Source organism: Lissotriton helveticus, chromosome 4_1, assembly GCF_964261635.1.
Source record: "Lissotriton helveticus chromosome 4_1, aLisHel1.1, whole genome shotgun sequence".
In the NCBI taxonomy this organism is placed as follows: Eukaryota; Metazoa; Chordata; class Amphibia; order Caudata; family Salamandridae; genus Lissotriton; species Lissotriton helveticus.
This window is the reverse complement of record NC_136063.1, coordinates 702,891,748-702,907,315: the sequence shown is the minus strand read 5'-3', so window position 1 is coordinate 702,907,315 and position 15,568 is coordinate 702,891,748. Positions and strand designations below refer to the sequence as shown.

The 15,568-nt window shown below is 47.5% G+C and overlaps 1 protein-coding gene across 1 annotated transcript in view; it reads right to left on the bottom strand.

Moving 5' to 3' along the window:
* PRKDC (protein kinase, DNA-activated, catalytic subunit) overlaps positions 1–15,568 on the bottom strand; it is a 3,158,350-nt gene that overhangs the window by 1,810,697 nt on the left and 1,332,085 nt on the right. The window contains exon 52 of the mRNA XM_078687323.1: positions 14,690–14,801. Within this exon, the coding sequence (XP_078543449.1) occupies positions 14,690–14,801 (112 nt within the window). The remainder of the gene's footprint in view (positions 1–14,689; positions 14,802–15,568) is intronic.

The following is a 15,568-nucleotide window of genomic DNA, read 5'->3' as shown; positions in this document are numbered from 1 at the left end:
ACGCCTACCGAGGCACAGGGGTATTGCTACACAAAAGTTTCCGGATCCAGTCTGACGCCTGTGGATAATCTAAGGTAAGGAATCTATCACTAAAGTGTCTCTTTCAGAAGCATCGGCTTCCAAGCCACGCCCCCTCCTTGGAGATGCTGATGTCTTCATTCTCCGGTTGTTACTCTTGTGGAACCTTGGGGCCTGCATCGAAAATGTTCAGCGCCGAGGCAGTTGATCGAGACAATATGCAACGTCGAGCCCGGCGTTCACGTATAGTCTTCTTTAATCTGAAGGAAGCACAGGCCTCACAGTTTTTGTCCTTGTGTTCTGGAGAGAGGCAAAGGTTACAGACCTCGTGGAGAATCTGTGTGTAACAAAAATACTGAACGCAGGCAATTTTAAGTCAACCTTAACTGATCTTAATCCTACTTTACAAATATTTGTCATGGACCTAAAGTAATGCTCCCCTTTCCTTATTTTGAGATCACCTTCCCTTCACACAATTTGAACCTCTGAAGCACTGCACCCTAGAGGACCAATCAGCATTTTTAAGTCATTTGCTCTTGGAAACTTTGAAGATAATGTTTATGTTTGTTTTTTCAGTTGCTTTTTACTTCTTTGATGTGGTTCTAGCACTTTTCCTGATTTCACTCCCTTCATGCTGACATAGTAGGCCAAAACATGTTGATGTAATAAGTGTGGGTGCGTTTTACATATGTTGCAATCAAATTAATTCTTCATTGAGCATAAAAGAAGGATGTTCAAGCAGGTGAGTTCTAACAAGAATACCACAACAGTTACATTTCCTGATTGTATGGCTAAACGGATGTATTGCAGAACACTTTACAAACATACCGTTAGAACAAATTAGTGTTTGGTGGAACTCAATTATATTGATTCACAAATTCACATAAGCACAACTTACATTCTTTCATATGAGTTAAATAGTTTTTCCTCAGAACAACAAGTTACTTACCTTCGGGAAGACTATATCTAACCACAGATTCCTCATCATCAGTATATCCCCAGGCGCCAGTCTGGATCCGGTGAATTTTCACAATGACGCACATGTACACTGCTAAGTGGTGCAGTTCAGCTCCACAATGGCTTTGGTTTGCCCGGGATGTAATGGAATGAGCGACATATCAGCAAGAGCTCTGCGCGCCATTGTCAGTTTCTTGCTGGACACATTCTGCACTCCCAGACATGGAGCGCAAAACAATTGAGTACCAGTGTGCAGATCTCTAGTTTGGAACTTTTTTAGATGGTAGAGGGGACCACTCCACAGAACGTGAATGGAGGAGGGCAGCGAAGATTCTGCAGTTAGATAAGAGTATGTGTAGTAAAGTGCCCCTTTTTGATATGTCACCCACACTTTTTGCCTTAGTACTGATGCTTTCGACTAAAAGTGTTCTGGGTCTCTGCTAATCAGGCCCCTAGTGCCAGTGCACTTTCCCTTAAAACAGTTAAAGGTCTAATTGTAATCCATCTCGCAAGGAAAATGTACAACCCTGTAAGTCCCTTGCAAATGGCACCTCTGGTACCCAGGGCATGGGTACTAACAAGCATTGAAAATGCAATAGGTCTCGCAATAGAAAAGTTTAAGATTTTGGTGTGGTAAATGTAAATATTTTTTAATTTTTGTTTATGTTTTACAAATTATAAAAGTATTAATTTTGTTATTTGAAATGCCAATAGCTATACATTTAGCAAATGTTACATCTATGGCATTAGTAAAGGTACATGTTTAGTTTTCCCCTGTCTTACATGTATTGATCTGACAAATCACAATCTTTTAAAAATGTTATAAATAATACGTTTGCAATGCAATAGGGCTCGCATTAGTAAAGTTAGGGGTATTAGTATTGTAAATGACAAATTTGTTATTTATGTTTTTGTTTTGAAAATAACGAAATTAATAACTTTGTCATTTACAATGCCAATAGTGTTAACTTTTGCAAACGTGACACCTATAGCATTTGTAATGCAATATGTGTTGTATTTACATGACTTAGATGTATTAATATTAAAAATAACAATGGGTTGTATTTTTTCCAATATTTAATACTTAAATAAAAGTTATTGTCATTTCTAATTGCAATAGCTTAAACTTTTGCAAATAACTTTTTGGAAGATTATGTTTAGTGTATTTTATTGTGATGAAAATACAAGAACAGAAGTGAAATATTAACATTTTTTTGTGACATTTGTAATAAAGTTTGAAACATTGAGAGAACATATTTGAATCAGTTGTTGTTGAATGGTTGCACAGATTGATGCTGTGGTGGCTCTGAATGATGTTGTGGCGGCGACGAGTGATGCTGTGGCGTTCAGTGATGCTGTGGTAGCGCATAGTGGGTGAGGGATGGAGTGTGGGCGAGGGATGCAGTGTGGGGCGGGGGAGGGAAGGAGTGTGGGGCAGGGGAGGGATGGAGTGTGGGGCGGGGGAGGGATGGAGTGTGGGGCGGGGGAGGGATGGAGTGTGGGGCGGAGGAGGGATGGGGTGTGGGGCGGGGGAGGGATGGAGTGTGGGGCGGGGGAGGGATGGAGTGTGGGGCGGGGAGGGATGGATGGAGTCGGGGGATGGATGGATGGAGTGGGGGGATGGATGGATGGAGTGGGGGTATGGATGGATGGAGTGGGGGGATGGATGGATGGATGGATGGAGTGGGGGGATGGATGGATGGATGGAGTGAGATGGATGGATGGAGTGGGGGGGATGGATGGATGGAGTGGGATGGATGGATGGATGGAGTGGGGTGGATGGATGGATGGGGTGGGATGGATGGATGGATGGATGGAGTGAGATGGATGGATGGAGTGGGGGGATGGATGGATGGAGTGGGGGGATGGATGGATGGATGGATTGGGGGGATGGATGGATGGATGGAGTGGGGTGGATAGATGGATGGATAGAGTGGGATGGATGGATGGGTGGAGTGGGATGGATGGATGGAGTGGGATGGATGGATGGATGGATGGATGGAGTGGGATGGATGATGGATGGTTGGAGTGGGGGGATGGATGGATGGATGGAGTGGGGGGGTGGATGGATGGATGGAGTGGGGGGGGTGGATGGATGGATGGAGTGGGGGATGGATGGATGGAGTGGGATGGATAGATGGAGTGGGGGGATGGATGGATGGAGTGGGGGGATGGATGGATGGATGGATGGATAGAGTGGGGGGATGGATGGATAGAGTGGAGTGGGGGGATGGATGGATGGAGTGGGGGGATGGATGGATGGATGGATGGATAGAGTGGGGGGATGGATGGATAGAGTGGGGGGATGGATGGATGGAGTGGGGGGATGGATGGATGATGGATGGAGTGGGGGGTGGATGGATGGAGTGGGATGGATGGGTGGAGTGGGATGGATGGAGTGGGGGGGTGGATGAAATGGGGGGGATGGATGGATGGAGTGGGGGGGATGGATGGATGGATGGATGGAGTGGGGGAGCCGAAGGCAAGAAAAAAACGAGTGCAATCAGGGGAGCAGAAGGCAAGAAAATGAGTGCCTTCAGAGGAGCAGAAGGCACGAAAAACGAGTACAATCAGAGGAGAAGAAGGCACAAAAAATAGAAGAAATGGAGAAGCATGGGGAGTGGGCAGGAAAGAGATGGGGGTGAGAGGATAAAGAGTTGGATAGAAGGACCAGGAGAAAAGGATGGAAGGTGGTGAAAGGAGGGTGGATGAGATAAGGGCGAGGATGTAGGTGGAAGAGACAGACTCAAAAGAGATGGGAGTGGAAAGAGACTATAGAGGAAAAGGAGGCTGGAGAGGAGAGGAGCAAGAAAGAGATCAGGGGGGAGGGGGCAGGGAGGCCAGAGGAGCTGTGAAGCATCCAGACTGTCCTGAAGAAAATAAGGTGCGAGGTCGAGGTGAGGCCAGAAAGAGATGAGAAGGGCGGATGGAGAGGGGAGAGAGGAGGTGAACATATGGCGGTGGGAACGGAAACATGCTAGAAATGACGAGCAGGGAGAGAATAAAACAGATGTGGGGAAGAGAAGGGGTTTACGCAGGAAGAGGGGAAGTAGGACGCTGCAAGGCGAGGAAAGAACATCGTAAGATGAGAAAGAGGGGTGGGGAGAACAGAAGGAGATGAGGACGGATAAGCATAGGGAGAGAAAATAAAGAAAATGAGGCAAGAGTGGAGAAGATAACGAGATACAGAAGAGACGATGGCGGAGGGGACGAAAACAATGAGATAAGGATGAGAGGATGGGAAGGAGGCTGGAGAAGTGAAGGGCATGGAGGGCGGGAGAAGGGTGAGGGAGCGAGCATAGGAAGGAGGAGGGAAAAAGATTCTGAGGGAATAGTGGAGGGGAGAAGAGAAAGGAGAAGCAGAGGGAAGAGAGACAAGAATGAAATGTGGATGCGTAAGAAGGGTAGGAAAGAAAGAGTGACGGGTGAGGACTCTAGGGTGGAATATTGTAAGAAATGGGAGGCAAAGAGAAGTGATGTGAAGAAAATGGATGAGAGAACATTATAAAAGAGAGTGCTGCTCTAGAGGGTACACGAGGAGAGTGAGGACAGGGCATGCAAAGAATGCACCTGAAGATGCTTACAGATGGTGAGAGGGAGCAAAGGGAGGGCTGGGGAAATAATGATGTGGAAGAAGTGAGGCGTAGCCAGAGATTGGGGGCGGGGGGGGGGGGTAGAGGAGTAGGTGCAATGGAATGGTGAGGGGAAGTGGCATAGCGGAAGGAGTGAAGGAGCACGAGAGACTGCGCAGAGAGGTCAAGAGAGTGACGTGTGTGGTGGTGTGCATCAGGAGGCACTGGGACAAAGGCAGTCAGAGAACAAGTGAAAAGAGACAGGCCACGTGGAGTAAGAGACAGCAAAGTGGAGAGGGTGGTCACAGGATTAGAAGCAGCCCAGGTAGAAATGTGGGGAAAGAAGTGAGCCGCGGAAGGACTGCATGGTGCACGCGGGAAGGAGGGGAGGAACAAGGGAGGGGAAGGACACCTTCGGGTAATGTTTGCGCTATATAAAAGCGCATTAAATAAATAAGTAAATGAAGTCCGCTTTAGGAATTGTAAAATTCCTGGAGTCCAGTTTGTTTTGCTCTCTGCCGTCAAGTATTTTCAGTAGAGCAAGGAGTACGATTACAAACATGAACATTACGAACCTCCTGGAAAGTAAAGATACTTGCTTTGGCTGCAATAAATGTGCTGGTTTGTAGAGAGGATTCCTGTAAACAACAAGCTCTTGGCATTGCTGTGATTAGGGGGGGGCGGAGAAATGCGGCTCGGGAGCAAATGGGGGGAGGGGGCAGGGAGGCCAGAGGAGCTGTGAAGCATCCAGACTGTCCTGAAGAAAATAAGGTGCGAGGTGAGGCCAGAAAGAGATGAGAAGGGCGGATGGAGAGGGGGGAGAGGAGGTGAACATATGGCGGTGGGGACGGAAACATGCTAGAAATGACGAGCAGGGAGAGAATACAAGCCTTTCACCGTAACACGGCTGGCAGGGGAGGGGGCGGAGAGGGGAGAGGTGCGACACGGCAGTAGGAGGAGGAGGGGGGAGGAGAGTAGGGGAGGCACGGCCTAGCGGCAGGCAGGCAGGGGAGGAGAGGAGGAGGGGGGGAGGAGTAGGTGCAATGGAATGGTGAGGGGAAGTGGCATAGCGGAAGGAGTGAAGGAGCACGAGAGACTGCGCAGAGAGGTCAAGAGAGTGACGTGTGTGGTGGTGTGCATCAGGAGGCACTGGGACAAAGGCAGTCAGAGAACAAGTGAAAAGAGACAGGCCACGTGGAGTAAGAGACAGCAAAGTGGAGAGGGTGGTCACAGGATTAGAAGCAGCCCAGGTAGAAATGTGGGGAAAGAAGTGAGCCGCGGAAGGACTGCATGGTGCACGCGGGAAGGAGGGGAGGAACAAGGGAGGGGAAGGACACCTTCGGGTAATGTTTGCGCTATATAAAAGCGCATTAAATAAATAAGTAAATGAAGTCCGCTTTAGGAATTGTAAAATTCCTGGAGTCCAGTTTGTTTTGCTCTCTGCCGTCAAGTATTTTCAGTAGAGCAAGGAGTACGATTACAAACATGAACATTACGAACCTCCTGGAAAGTAAAGATACTTGCTTTGGCTGCAATAAATGTGCTGGTTTGTAGAGAGGATTCCTGTAAACAACAAGCTCTTGGCATTGCTGTGATTAGGGGGGGGCGGAGAAATGCGGCTCGGGAGCAAATGGGGGGAGGGGGCAGGGAGGCCAGAGGAGCTGTGAAGCATCCAGACTGTCCTGAAGAAAATAAGGTGCGAGGTGAGGCCAGAAAGAGATGAGAAGGGCGGATGGAGAGGGGGGAGAGGAGGTGAACATATGGCGGTGGGGACGGAAACATGCTAGAAATGACGAGCAGGGAGAGAATACAAGCCTTTCACCGTAACACGGCTGGCAGGGGAGGGGGCGGAGAGGGGAGAGGTGCGACACGGCAGTAGGAGGAGGAGGGGGGAGGAGAGTAGGGGAGGCACGGCCTAGCGGCAGGCAGGCAGGGGAGGAGAGGAGGAGGGGGGAGGAGAGTAGGGGAGGCACGGCCTAGCGGCCGTGCAATCAAGTAGTGAGGGGGCGGAGCTGGGGGAGGCTGTGAGAGAGAGTAGGCAAGGCAGGCGGCTGGGGGCATGTGCACGCGCTTTTAAGCTCAATGCACATGCGCATTGAGCTTAAAAGTCACGGGCACTGCAAGGAATCGCCACGATTCCTTGCAAGTTAGATAAAGTCTGGATGAGCCCCTATAGTCTCGCTTGCTCGATGCGCATGCGCATCGACAGGCGAGACCTAAAAAGGGGGCCACCCAAAGGGACCCACACAAAAACTGCATGCCATTGCAGAATGCGTGAAATAATGCAAAGCATTTCGAAAACATGACATGGCACACTCCGTGTGTCATGCCAAGGCAGCAAGCCTTAGAGCATTAAGGCAGGGTGTATTATATTATATGTGAGGGCATATCTGCATGAGCAGATATCCCCCTAGTCTGGTTCAATTGCCACAACCACTGGTCATTACAATTTACTTAGCTACTCCAGCAAGATGTCCAGTGAATTAGGATACCAAGCTCAGAGGCTTCAAAGCCTCTGCCATCTTTAATATGCAACCCTGGCTTCCACCAGACCTGGAGAATGCCACCACCTGCCCTGGGGCTCATTTGGCAGCAGAAAAGGCGGGACAATTAGCTAGTCAGTAGGCATGTTGCACTATCAGGCAAGGCACACCCCGAAGGTGGGTCATCTGAAGTAGGCACTTGAAGAACTGTTTCACAAACTTGTTTTTGGTGAAACTAAGAATACTGGGTCAGGTTTATGCCCAAGAAATGGTAATATAGGGGGTGTAGTCACCCCAGGAGTAGGCAGCCCATTGGCTACAACCTTACACTCCCCTTAATGCCCCTAAATTCAGTATTTAGGTGGCATCTGACACCAGAAACTCAGATTTGCCAACCTGGAAACAGAAGGACCAAGAAGAGCCAACAACGCAAGAACTGTGGACCTGCTCTGAAATTTGCACCAAACCCTGCCTGGCTGCTGTTCTCCCGAAAATTGCAAGAAATGATTTGTCTTGTCCCTGAACAACCTCCCAAAGCCCCTGGAGTACTGTCCAGTACTTCGCCAACCAAGCAGCATCTCCCTTGAGGTGGAGGACCCATCTCCCTGCAATCTTCAGGCACCGACCCCATCTGCCCGGTTCACCGTTTTGCTGACCATCGGGTCCACTGAGGGAGCAACTCGCCAAGAGGAGGTCATCAAGAGTCCAGGAGGTCAGCCCTGTTGCTTCTCCAAGTCTCGAGACGCTGAGCCTTCCCGGAGCCTCTCTGCACCAATACCCGGGGTGCTGTAACCCTGGACAACACCGACGCCAACCCTGACCTACTGATTAAGGACGTTAGGATCACCAAGGTCATCACCGAGAGTAGCCCTGAGTCTTGTTTTCTTTTCTTTCCAGGTCACTGAAACCAAGTGAAAGCCTCTGACTCGAGAAACATCTCTGCACCAGATCTCTTAAACCCAGGTCCACGTAAACCAACTGTGTCTTCGTGCCCCAGAGACCCTAAAGAGCCGAGCCCCCCTTTGGATTCTGCCGGACTGGTCCCCCAGCCAACTTTGCAGCCTTTCTTTTTGCAGGTACTTCTCCATTGACTTTACCACGTAGCACTCAATGATAACAGCACAACCAGCACCTCTGCACCCAGACACACCAGGGCAGGTAAAACCGAATTGCTGTTGGTTTCTTGGACCTTGGCCCTTAAGCCCCTTAAGTCCAGGAGAAGAACCCTGTAATCCGTTTGCAAGTATTTCTATGCAGTGAATGTTTCTCCCATAGGATAACATTATGGAGTTCGAGGCTCATACCTCAAAACCGTTATTCAACTATATTTTATATTTATAAAAACATTCCTATCTCTGAAAGTACTTACCTGATCCCAATGATCTTGGTGTCTAAAATTAAGTAAAAATCGGTGTTATTTTTCTAAATTGGTCTCGGATTTCATATTGAACGTTTCTCTGTTGACTCTGAGTGTACAACAAATGCAGAGTTTGAAGCAGCTAATGTAATAGAAGATCCTGACACCCCTCTAGAGGAGGAGGTGGACAGTGACCTAACACTAGGAACAGTACTCCAGGAGACTATCCCCCCGAAAGTTACTAGAGATTGGTGATGAGATGCCCTCTCACAGCTACCTTAAAACTGTACTTTGAGTTCCTTCCCCTAATGGTTGTGAGTCAGCAACTCAAAGCTCAGAGAAGAGATAGATGATTAACCCCTTCCCTGCTGATGACGAGCTCAGCTCGTCATCAGCGTTACCTGCCGTACGCGGATGACGAGCTGAGCTCGTCATGTATCGCGGTAATTTTTAAAATGCCGCACACAGTGGGAAAAGCCGCCGCACGCATGCGGTTCAGAAGCAATTCTTGAGAGACTAGCCAGGAGAGCAGCCCTTGATGCCCAAATCCTGGATAAAGCGAAAGAAGGGGGCTGAGATGGGTCTAGCGCCCATTAGTGGTGGCAGCAACAAACTTAATAGGGAAAGAGAGGAAACTTTTGATCCCAAAATCCCCAAAGGTATTGCCCCTAATATGTTGAGGGTGATGAAATCACAAAGTGGTTTACAGCCTTTGAGAGGGCTTGTAAAATGAAGTTACATCTGAGACACTGGGGCTCTCTACTCTGGAAGCTATTCTCAGGAAAGTGCGGGATAGACTCCTGACACTTGATGAGGTAGATGATAAGTCTTGTGACCTCAAGAATGATTCACTGATTTAGGGCTTTGGACTCACACTAGGTGGCTGGTTAAAAGGCAGTAAGGTGCAAGACTATGGTAGGCTCTATAATTAGGTTATGAAGGAGCACTTGTTAAGTAATTGTACTTCAGAAAGACTGCATCAGCACTTAGTGGACTTGGGGATAGTCTCTCCTCAAGAGTTGGGCAAGAAGGCTGACCCCAGGGTCAAAAAGGGGTGAGCAGAAAGACCCAGAGTGGGCGTGTCCAGAAGAAAGGGGGTTGCCAATCCTCCCCGGGAGAAAGATGTGGGGCACAAAGGGGAAAAACTGAAAGAGTCTTCTAAAGGCCACAGTATCCACCAGAAAGAACGTTACCAAAGGAAAGTAAATTGTTAATTCTGATGGATACATATACCACAGATTCCTCCCCTTTAGAATACATACCCAAGAAGAACCTCATGAAAGGTCTGCCGAATGGGCTCAGGCTAAGAAGTCTTGTAGAACCGAACAGGCAAAATGCCCCTCCTGTTGGATCTGGCTGTCAAAGCAGTAGTGCTTCTTGAATGTATGCAGTGACACCCATGTTGCGTACTAACATATGTCCAGAAGAGAAACTCTGTGTGCCAATGCAGTGATGGCAGCACGTGCCCTGGTGGAGTGGGCTCTCAGACCCTACAGAGGCTATGTTTGGCTAATGCGAAGCAGATATTAATGCACAGGACTTGACAGAACCCTTTTCTACACTGCCTTGTTTTTAACGCCACATAACACTGGTCAGACACATGATGGTCTTTGGGGGATCAATGTTAAAGCTTAGGGCTCTCTAGGGGTCCAACAGATGGAGCCTCTCCTACTCTCTCAGGGTGAGGTACAGCAATAAACACTGGAAGAGTGATGGATTGTTCAATGGGAAAAGGAATCACGATTTTCAGCAAGAAAAATGTCTATGTCCTCAGCACCAATTTGCCCGGAAAAAAGGGAGTGTAGGATGGTTGCATCAATAGTGCCAGAAGCTCACTCACAAGGCGGGCCGAAATAACAGATGAGGAAAGAAAGTATTTTCCAGAGTCTTGGGATGCACAGAGCAACTGTGCAATGGCTCGAATGGGGAGCACATAAGGAAGTCAGGACCAGGTTAGGGTCCCACAGTGGCACAAAAAAACTGTTTAGGAGAGAACATGCATGTCAAACATTTAATAAACCTTATCACAACAGGTGATTTTAACAAGGGCACTTGGTCTAGAAAAAGCAAAATAAGCCAAAGGGTGATTAAATAACCCTGCCCAATGCAAGAACTTATTGGGTCGAAGACAGAACAAACAATAAAATATCTCATTGTTTGGCTTGTAAGGCATCTGTGTTTCCTACTCAGGAACAGGGCACGTATTTGTCCCAGCATCCATCGTATAGATGGACTATAGATTGCCCGACAGCAAAAATAAGATCCACAATCTCAGGTGGTAGATCAAACACAGTCAACTCTCCACACATAGATGTTTAAATTGTGCAGGTTCAGGGGCAGGACCCCGCCGTGCTGCTGTGACAGAAGATCCTCCTGAAGCTGAAGCCTGATAGAATGACAGATAATCATTCCCAAAATTTCTAGGTAACTACCCACCTATCCCAATCCGGAGCCACTAGGATGACTTGGGGCCAGGTCATTCTTGATCTTTTTTGGAACATGGGACATGGAGAGGAAGAAAGGCATACAGGACTCTTGTTATACAGTCACGCTAGAATGCATCTCCCAGAGAGAGCTTTCTGGGGCACTCCAAAGCATAAAAGTTTTGACACTGGGTGTTCTCAGTGGTGGTGAAAAGATCAGGCCAGGGTTCTACCCAGTGGCAGAAGATGCTCTGTGCCACCTCGGGGTGCAACCGCTATTCGTGATTCACCAGGCGGTGTCGGCTGAGAACAGCCTCACTGGCGTTTACAGATCTTGCCAGTTGGTTCACGATTAGGGAAATTTCATGACAATCCAGCCAACTCCAGAGGTGCGGCCTCTCTTAGCTCGGAACCCAAGACCATACTCAGCCCTGCTTGATGCAGTAGTACATGGCCATGGTGGTGTTCGCGAGAATCTGATCCAGCCTCCCCTTAATAGTTAGGAATGCTTCCAGCATCAAGAGAATGGACCCAGCTCCAACAGACTGATATGAAGCTGTGCTTCTGCCGGAAACAAGAGGCCTCTGATCTTAGCCTCCTAACCAAGCAGCGGCACAATCATCACCGCCATCAGTTCCGGGTGGGGCAAGGAGAGGTTCTGCTGGTCCGATTGCACTCGAACAGCTACCACTGCAGATCTTATGCAATCTTCTCCATAACCTGAATAGATTCCAACAGACTTCCTTGCTAATGGACCCACTGAGACTTTAGATTCCATTGCAAAGCCCGCATATAACATCTGACATGGCTGACATGCAGGGTGCAAGTAGCTAACAGGTCAAGAAGCCCCAGAACCTTTCTCACCGAGACGCAGGACCAAGGATGAAACATCGGGATCATAGCCAGAATATCCTGGACTCATCATGATGGAAGGAAGGCCATGAACTGCATCATATCCAAGAAAGCACCTATGAAAGGAAGTCTCTGCGAAGGAATCAGGATGGCATCAGCATATTGACCGTGAACCCCAACATCATCAAGAGGATGGCCATCTGAAGGCGACCCCTGACTGAGTGTGGCAAGCCCGCCATCAACAAGTCAATTGTTGCGGTAGGAGAAAACTGGTACAACCACCCTCCAAAGACAGCCGGTAACCACCTTCATCACGTTTTTGAATTCCCGAGGGGCGTTGGTTATACTCAAAGGGAGCACAGCAAATTTAAAATGTTCCGCGCCCACTGCCGGTAATGTCTGAGGGACTGCAGGATAGGTATATGAAAATGCTTGTCCTGCAGGTCAAAGGCTACCATCCAGTCGCTCCGATCAAGGGCAGAAAAAACCTGAACTACTGCGGGCAGTTTGAAACTGTCCCTTAGCAGGAAGGAATTCAGATGCTGAAGATCCAAAAGAGGATGGAGGGAATAGCAAAAGTAACAACCCGTCACTATTTCGTAGGCCGGTACCCGCTTGATAGTTCCATTTGAAAGAAGAGTTTTTTGTAGCAAGCTGTAAAGGTGCCCTCCTGTGGGAAGAAGTTGTGGTGGTTCAGAAAGGAGAGAAAATGCATAACTGTGCTTAATTATAAGAAGGACCCATGTGGCTGATGTGATGGATTGGAATCCTGAGAGAAAGTGTTGGCTCTTGCCTTCCGTCCAATGGGCGTGAGCCTCTAAGGGCAAACTAAGGCAGCTTTGAGTCTGTTGCCACAATAGGATTGGGGCAACTTCTGCAGGGGTGGAGGGCCTGGTGCTGACTGTATGCCACCCCCATTGAGTATCCTCAGAAAGGCCAAAATTGGAAGGGAAACTGTCTTGCAGGAATAAAGAGGCCTATAATACATGTTGTAGCTCGGCTTTCCATAAAACGTTCTAAGGTGGTTCAGCTTTTGTCGGCAAAAAGGCAGGATCTATCAAAAGGCATATCCCCGAGTGATGTCTATGCATCTCCTGAAACCCCCTAGAGTGCATCCATGCATGGCGATGGAACACCACACTGCCGCCAACTGCGCGCCTCACGTGATCGGTTTCATCCAGACCACCACAAATGATGTATACCCCCGGGAATGCCAGAAAGATCTTGGTGGCCATGTTCCAGAGGGAGTGTATATTGTCCCAGTAGGTAAACTGCATTTACTGACCCCACGGCCAGGCTGTGCAACAAAACAAAAAAAATTCCCGAATGCCTCAATCCTCTTTTATTACATGTATGAGGGACTCGTAGGGAAAGAATCAGGGTTCACATTACTAGTTGAAGTCTGAACCACCTGACTCTCCACGGCGTAGGATGGTGCATCAAAAAATCTGGTGGCTGTTTGTGGAGCATGGCCACCTGCTTGGTCACCGGGAGGCAAGAGCAAGGCATAGACCAGGTGCCCATTAGTGTATCAGCAAGGGCTTTGTTGAATAGAAACAAGGGCTAAGAGGGAGAAGACCCAGGCTACAAGACTTCCATAAGGACATTATGTTTAACTTTCAAACAAACGCAGTTGTATGTCCAAGACCTGAACTGCACGTCCAATCACCACTCTAAAGGTAGTATTTTCTTTGCGTGGGGGCCTAATAGTGGACAATACCCTGTATCAAGTGAAGTATAAAGCCAACCGATCTCCTGTAGAGATATTCATCATCATAATGCAGGCCAAATCATCCCCATCACCACCATTGTTCTCTGTGGGAGGTAAACTTTGGTTTGAATCTGAACCAAAAGAAATTGTCACAGAGGGCGGCTCCATAGCAGTGGATGTATGGTGTCAAATTATTGTGTGCAGAAGCCAGGTGCACTGGAGTGGATTCACAGCACAACCTTCATTGGTGTCGAGATGGATTCAATTCAGAGTCTGCATCGGATTCCCCTCCAATGTCAGTATTGGCATTGATGAAACGGGGAACAACACGGGTCACTCAAACGAAATGGTGGTCTGCACCAAAGTCGGTGTGGAACCTGAGATGGGTTTGAGGGTGATGGACAGTGTTGAGAGCAGATCCACCGGGTGGCAACCTGACTGGGAGCTCCTGCAGATCCTTGGGGTCCAAAGGCACACAAAAGGGAGCAAAAAGGGAGTCAAAAGAGTGCCAAAAATATGCAACCTGGCCATCTTAAAGACCTTAATCTGCTGCAGCTGCCTCAATGACCCAGGGAACGTGTGGCACTTCAGGCTCAGTTGCGCAATCAGCTCCTCAAGCGAGGACTGGGAGCAAGACCAATTGGCAACTTGACACTCTTGCTATAGATAGAAGGGGTTGAGTCTCACTTCATCATGTGTTTCCTCTTCGAGTTGGACTTCAAATTACCTGACAATTTTGAATCTGTTTTGGAATCAGCCTTGAGAGCAGGAGCAGGTTTGCACCCTCAGCACCGTACAGCTTCGCTTTCAGATGGATGAGGATACACTCTTCATCGGAATTGGAGACAGTCAAATATGTGGTACGTGACTGACTTCTGCTTCGGGCAGCAATGGCATGAACTCTATAGTTTTAGGTTGGGACATTGTTCCCTTGCACACTGGATTTAAATTAGAATAGCTGCCAAAAACTGAGACAAAAGGGAGCATAGCTTCAGTTCCATGTACAGAGGGGCAGAAAGAATTGACAGAAGTGAGTAATCTGCAATTAGAAGTATCCATCTGAAATAGTAGCACAGCAGATTGATCGTACGCTTGATGAATATATAAGCATTATTTTTCGCTTGTTGCCTTTCTGTGACACTCGCATACAGAAGACATAAAACACTTGGCAGATATCCATGGCTTTACAACATTATAAGCGTTGCTACTTACTCAAACAGCGTACATCAACAGCAAACCTATTTTTACAATGTGTAAGAGCAAAACCACAAAAGGAACCATAAAGTAAACAATGTGTAAGTTAAAATAACACTTACTTTATCCTTCTCAGCAACATATCGAAGAACAAGTCCAAGTACTTCAGCAGCTGCTGCGTACACCTCCTTGTACCGTACCAAGGCTAGGTTATTGGTTAAAGCTTGGAAGTACCTACGAACAGGACCACAAAACAGATACTACATGTAAGTATATGCAAGAAACTAATTGTGTTATGCATTTAAATATTATGATTTTTCACAAGAGTTCTCCCATTTACTTACTGGTGTGTTTATACATGGTGAGTGTAAGCCACCTAGACAACTGTTGGGGTGACTTTTCATCCAATGCCTTGTGATACCAATAATTCATGTGCCAATGAAAATACATGACTGCTAGACCATTTTGGAAATAATTACTCACCTCTAAATTGAGGTCTGGAATGGCGTTTGCACAAAAGATATTATTGGCACAACCTTCAAACATGCTAAAAAAACACTACAACTGAAAACACAACTGTTAACTGGCAATGCACAAACACATTAAAGATAATTATAAGTCTCACGTAGAGGCACCATGAAAGCAATTCTGCTGGATCACATGCACTCATAGGTCAATATACAGACAACAGGCATCAATAAAATTACATTTCTAATAAGAGTATCTTCTCTAGACTTACATGATTGCACATCTCCAGACATAAGGTGGACAACGTCTGAAAAACTTACAAGATTTTCACTCGGTTTTCTTAGGCTCTTCATTGCACCTGTTTTAAATTGACCTCTAAGGTTTTGAAAAACAACAGGAACATAAGGAACTTCTCCCCTTAGAGATTGAAAAACAACAGTCTTGCTAGAATGATCTTGATGATGACTTTTAGTCAGTCAGTGATGCTGGATAGAAGCTCACCTTCTTCACACCCATCTCTTAGAAACTGAAGC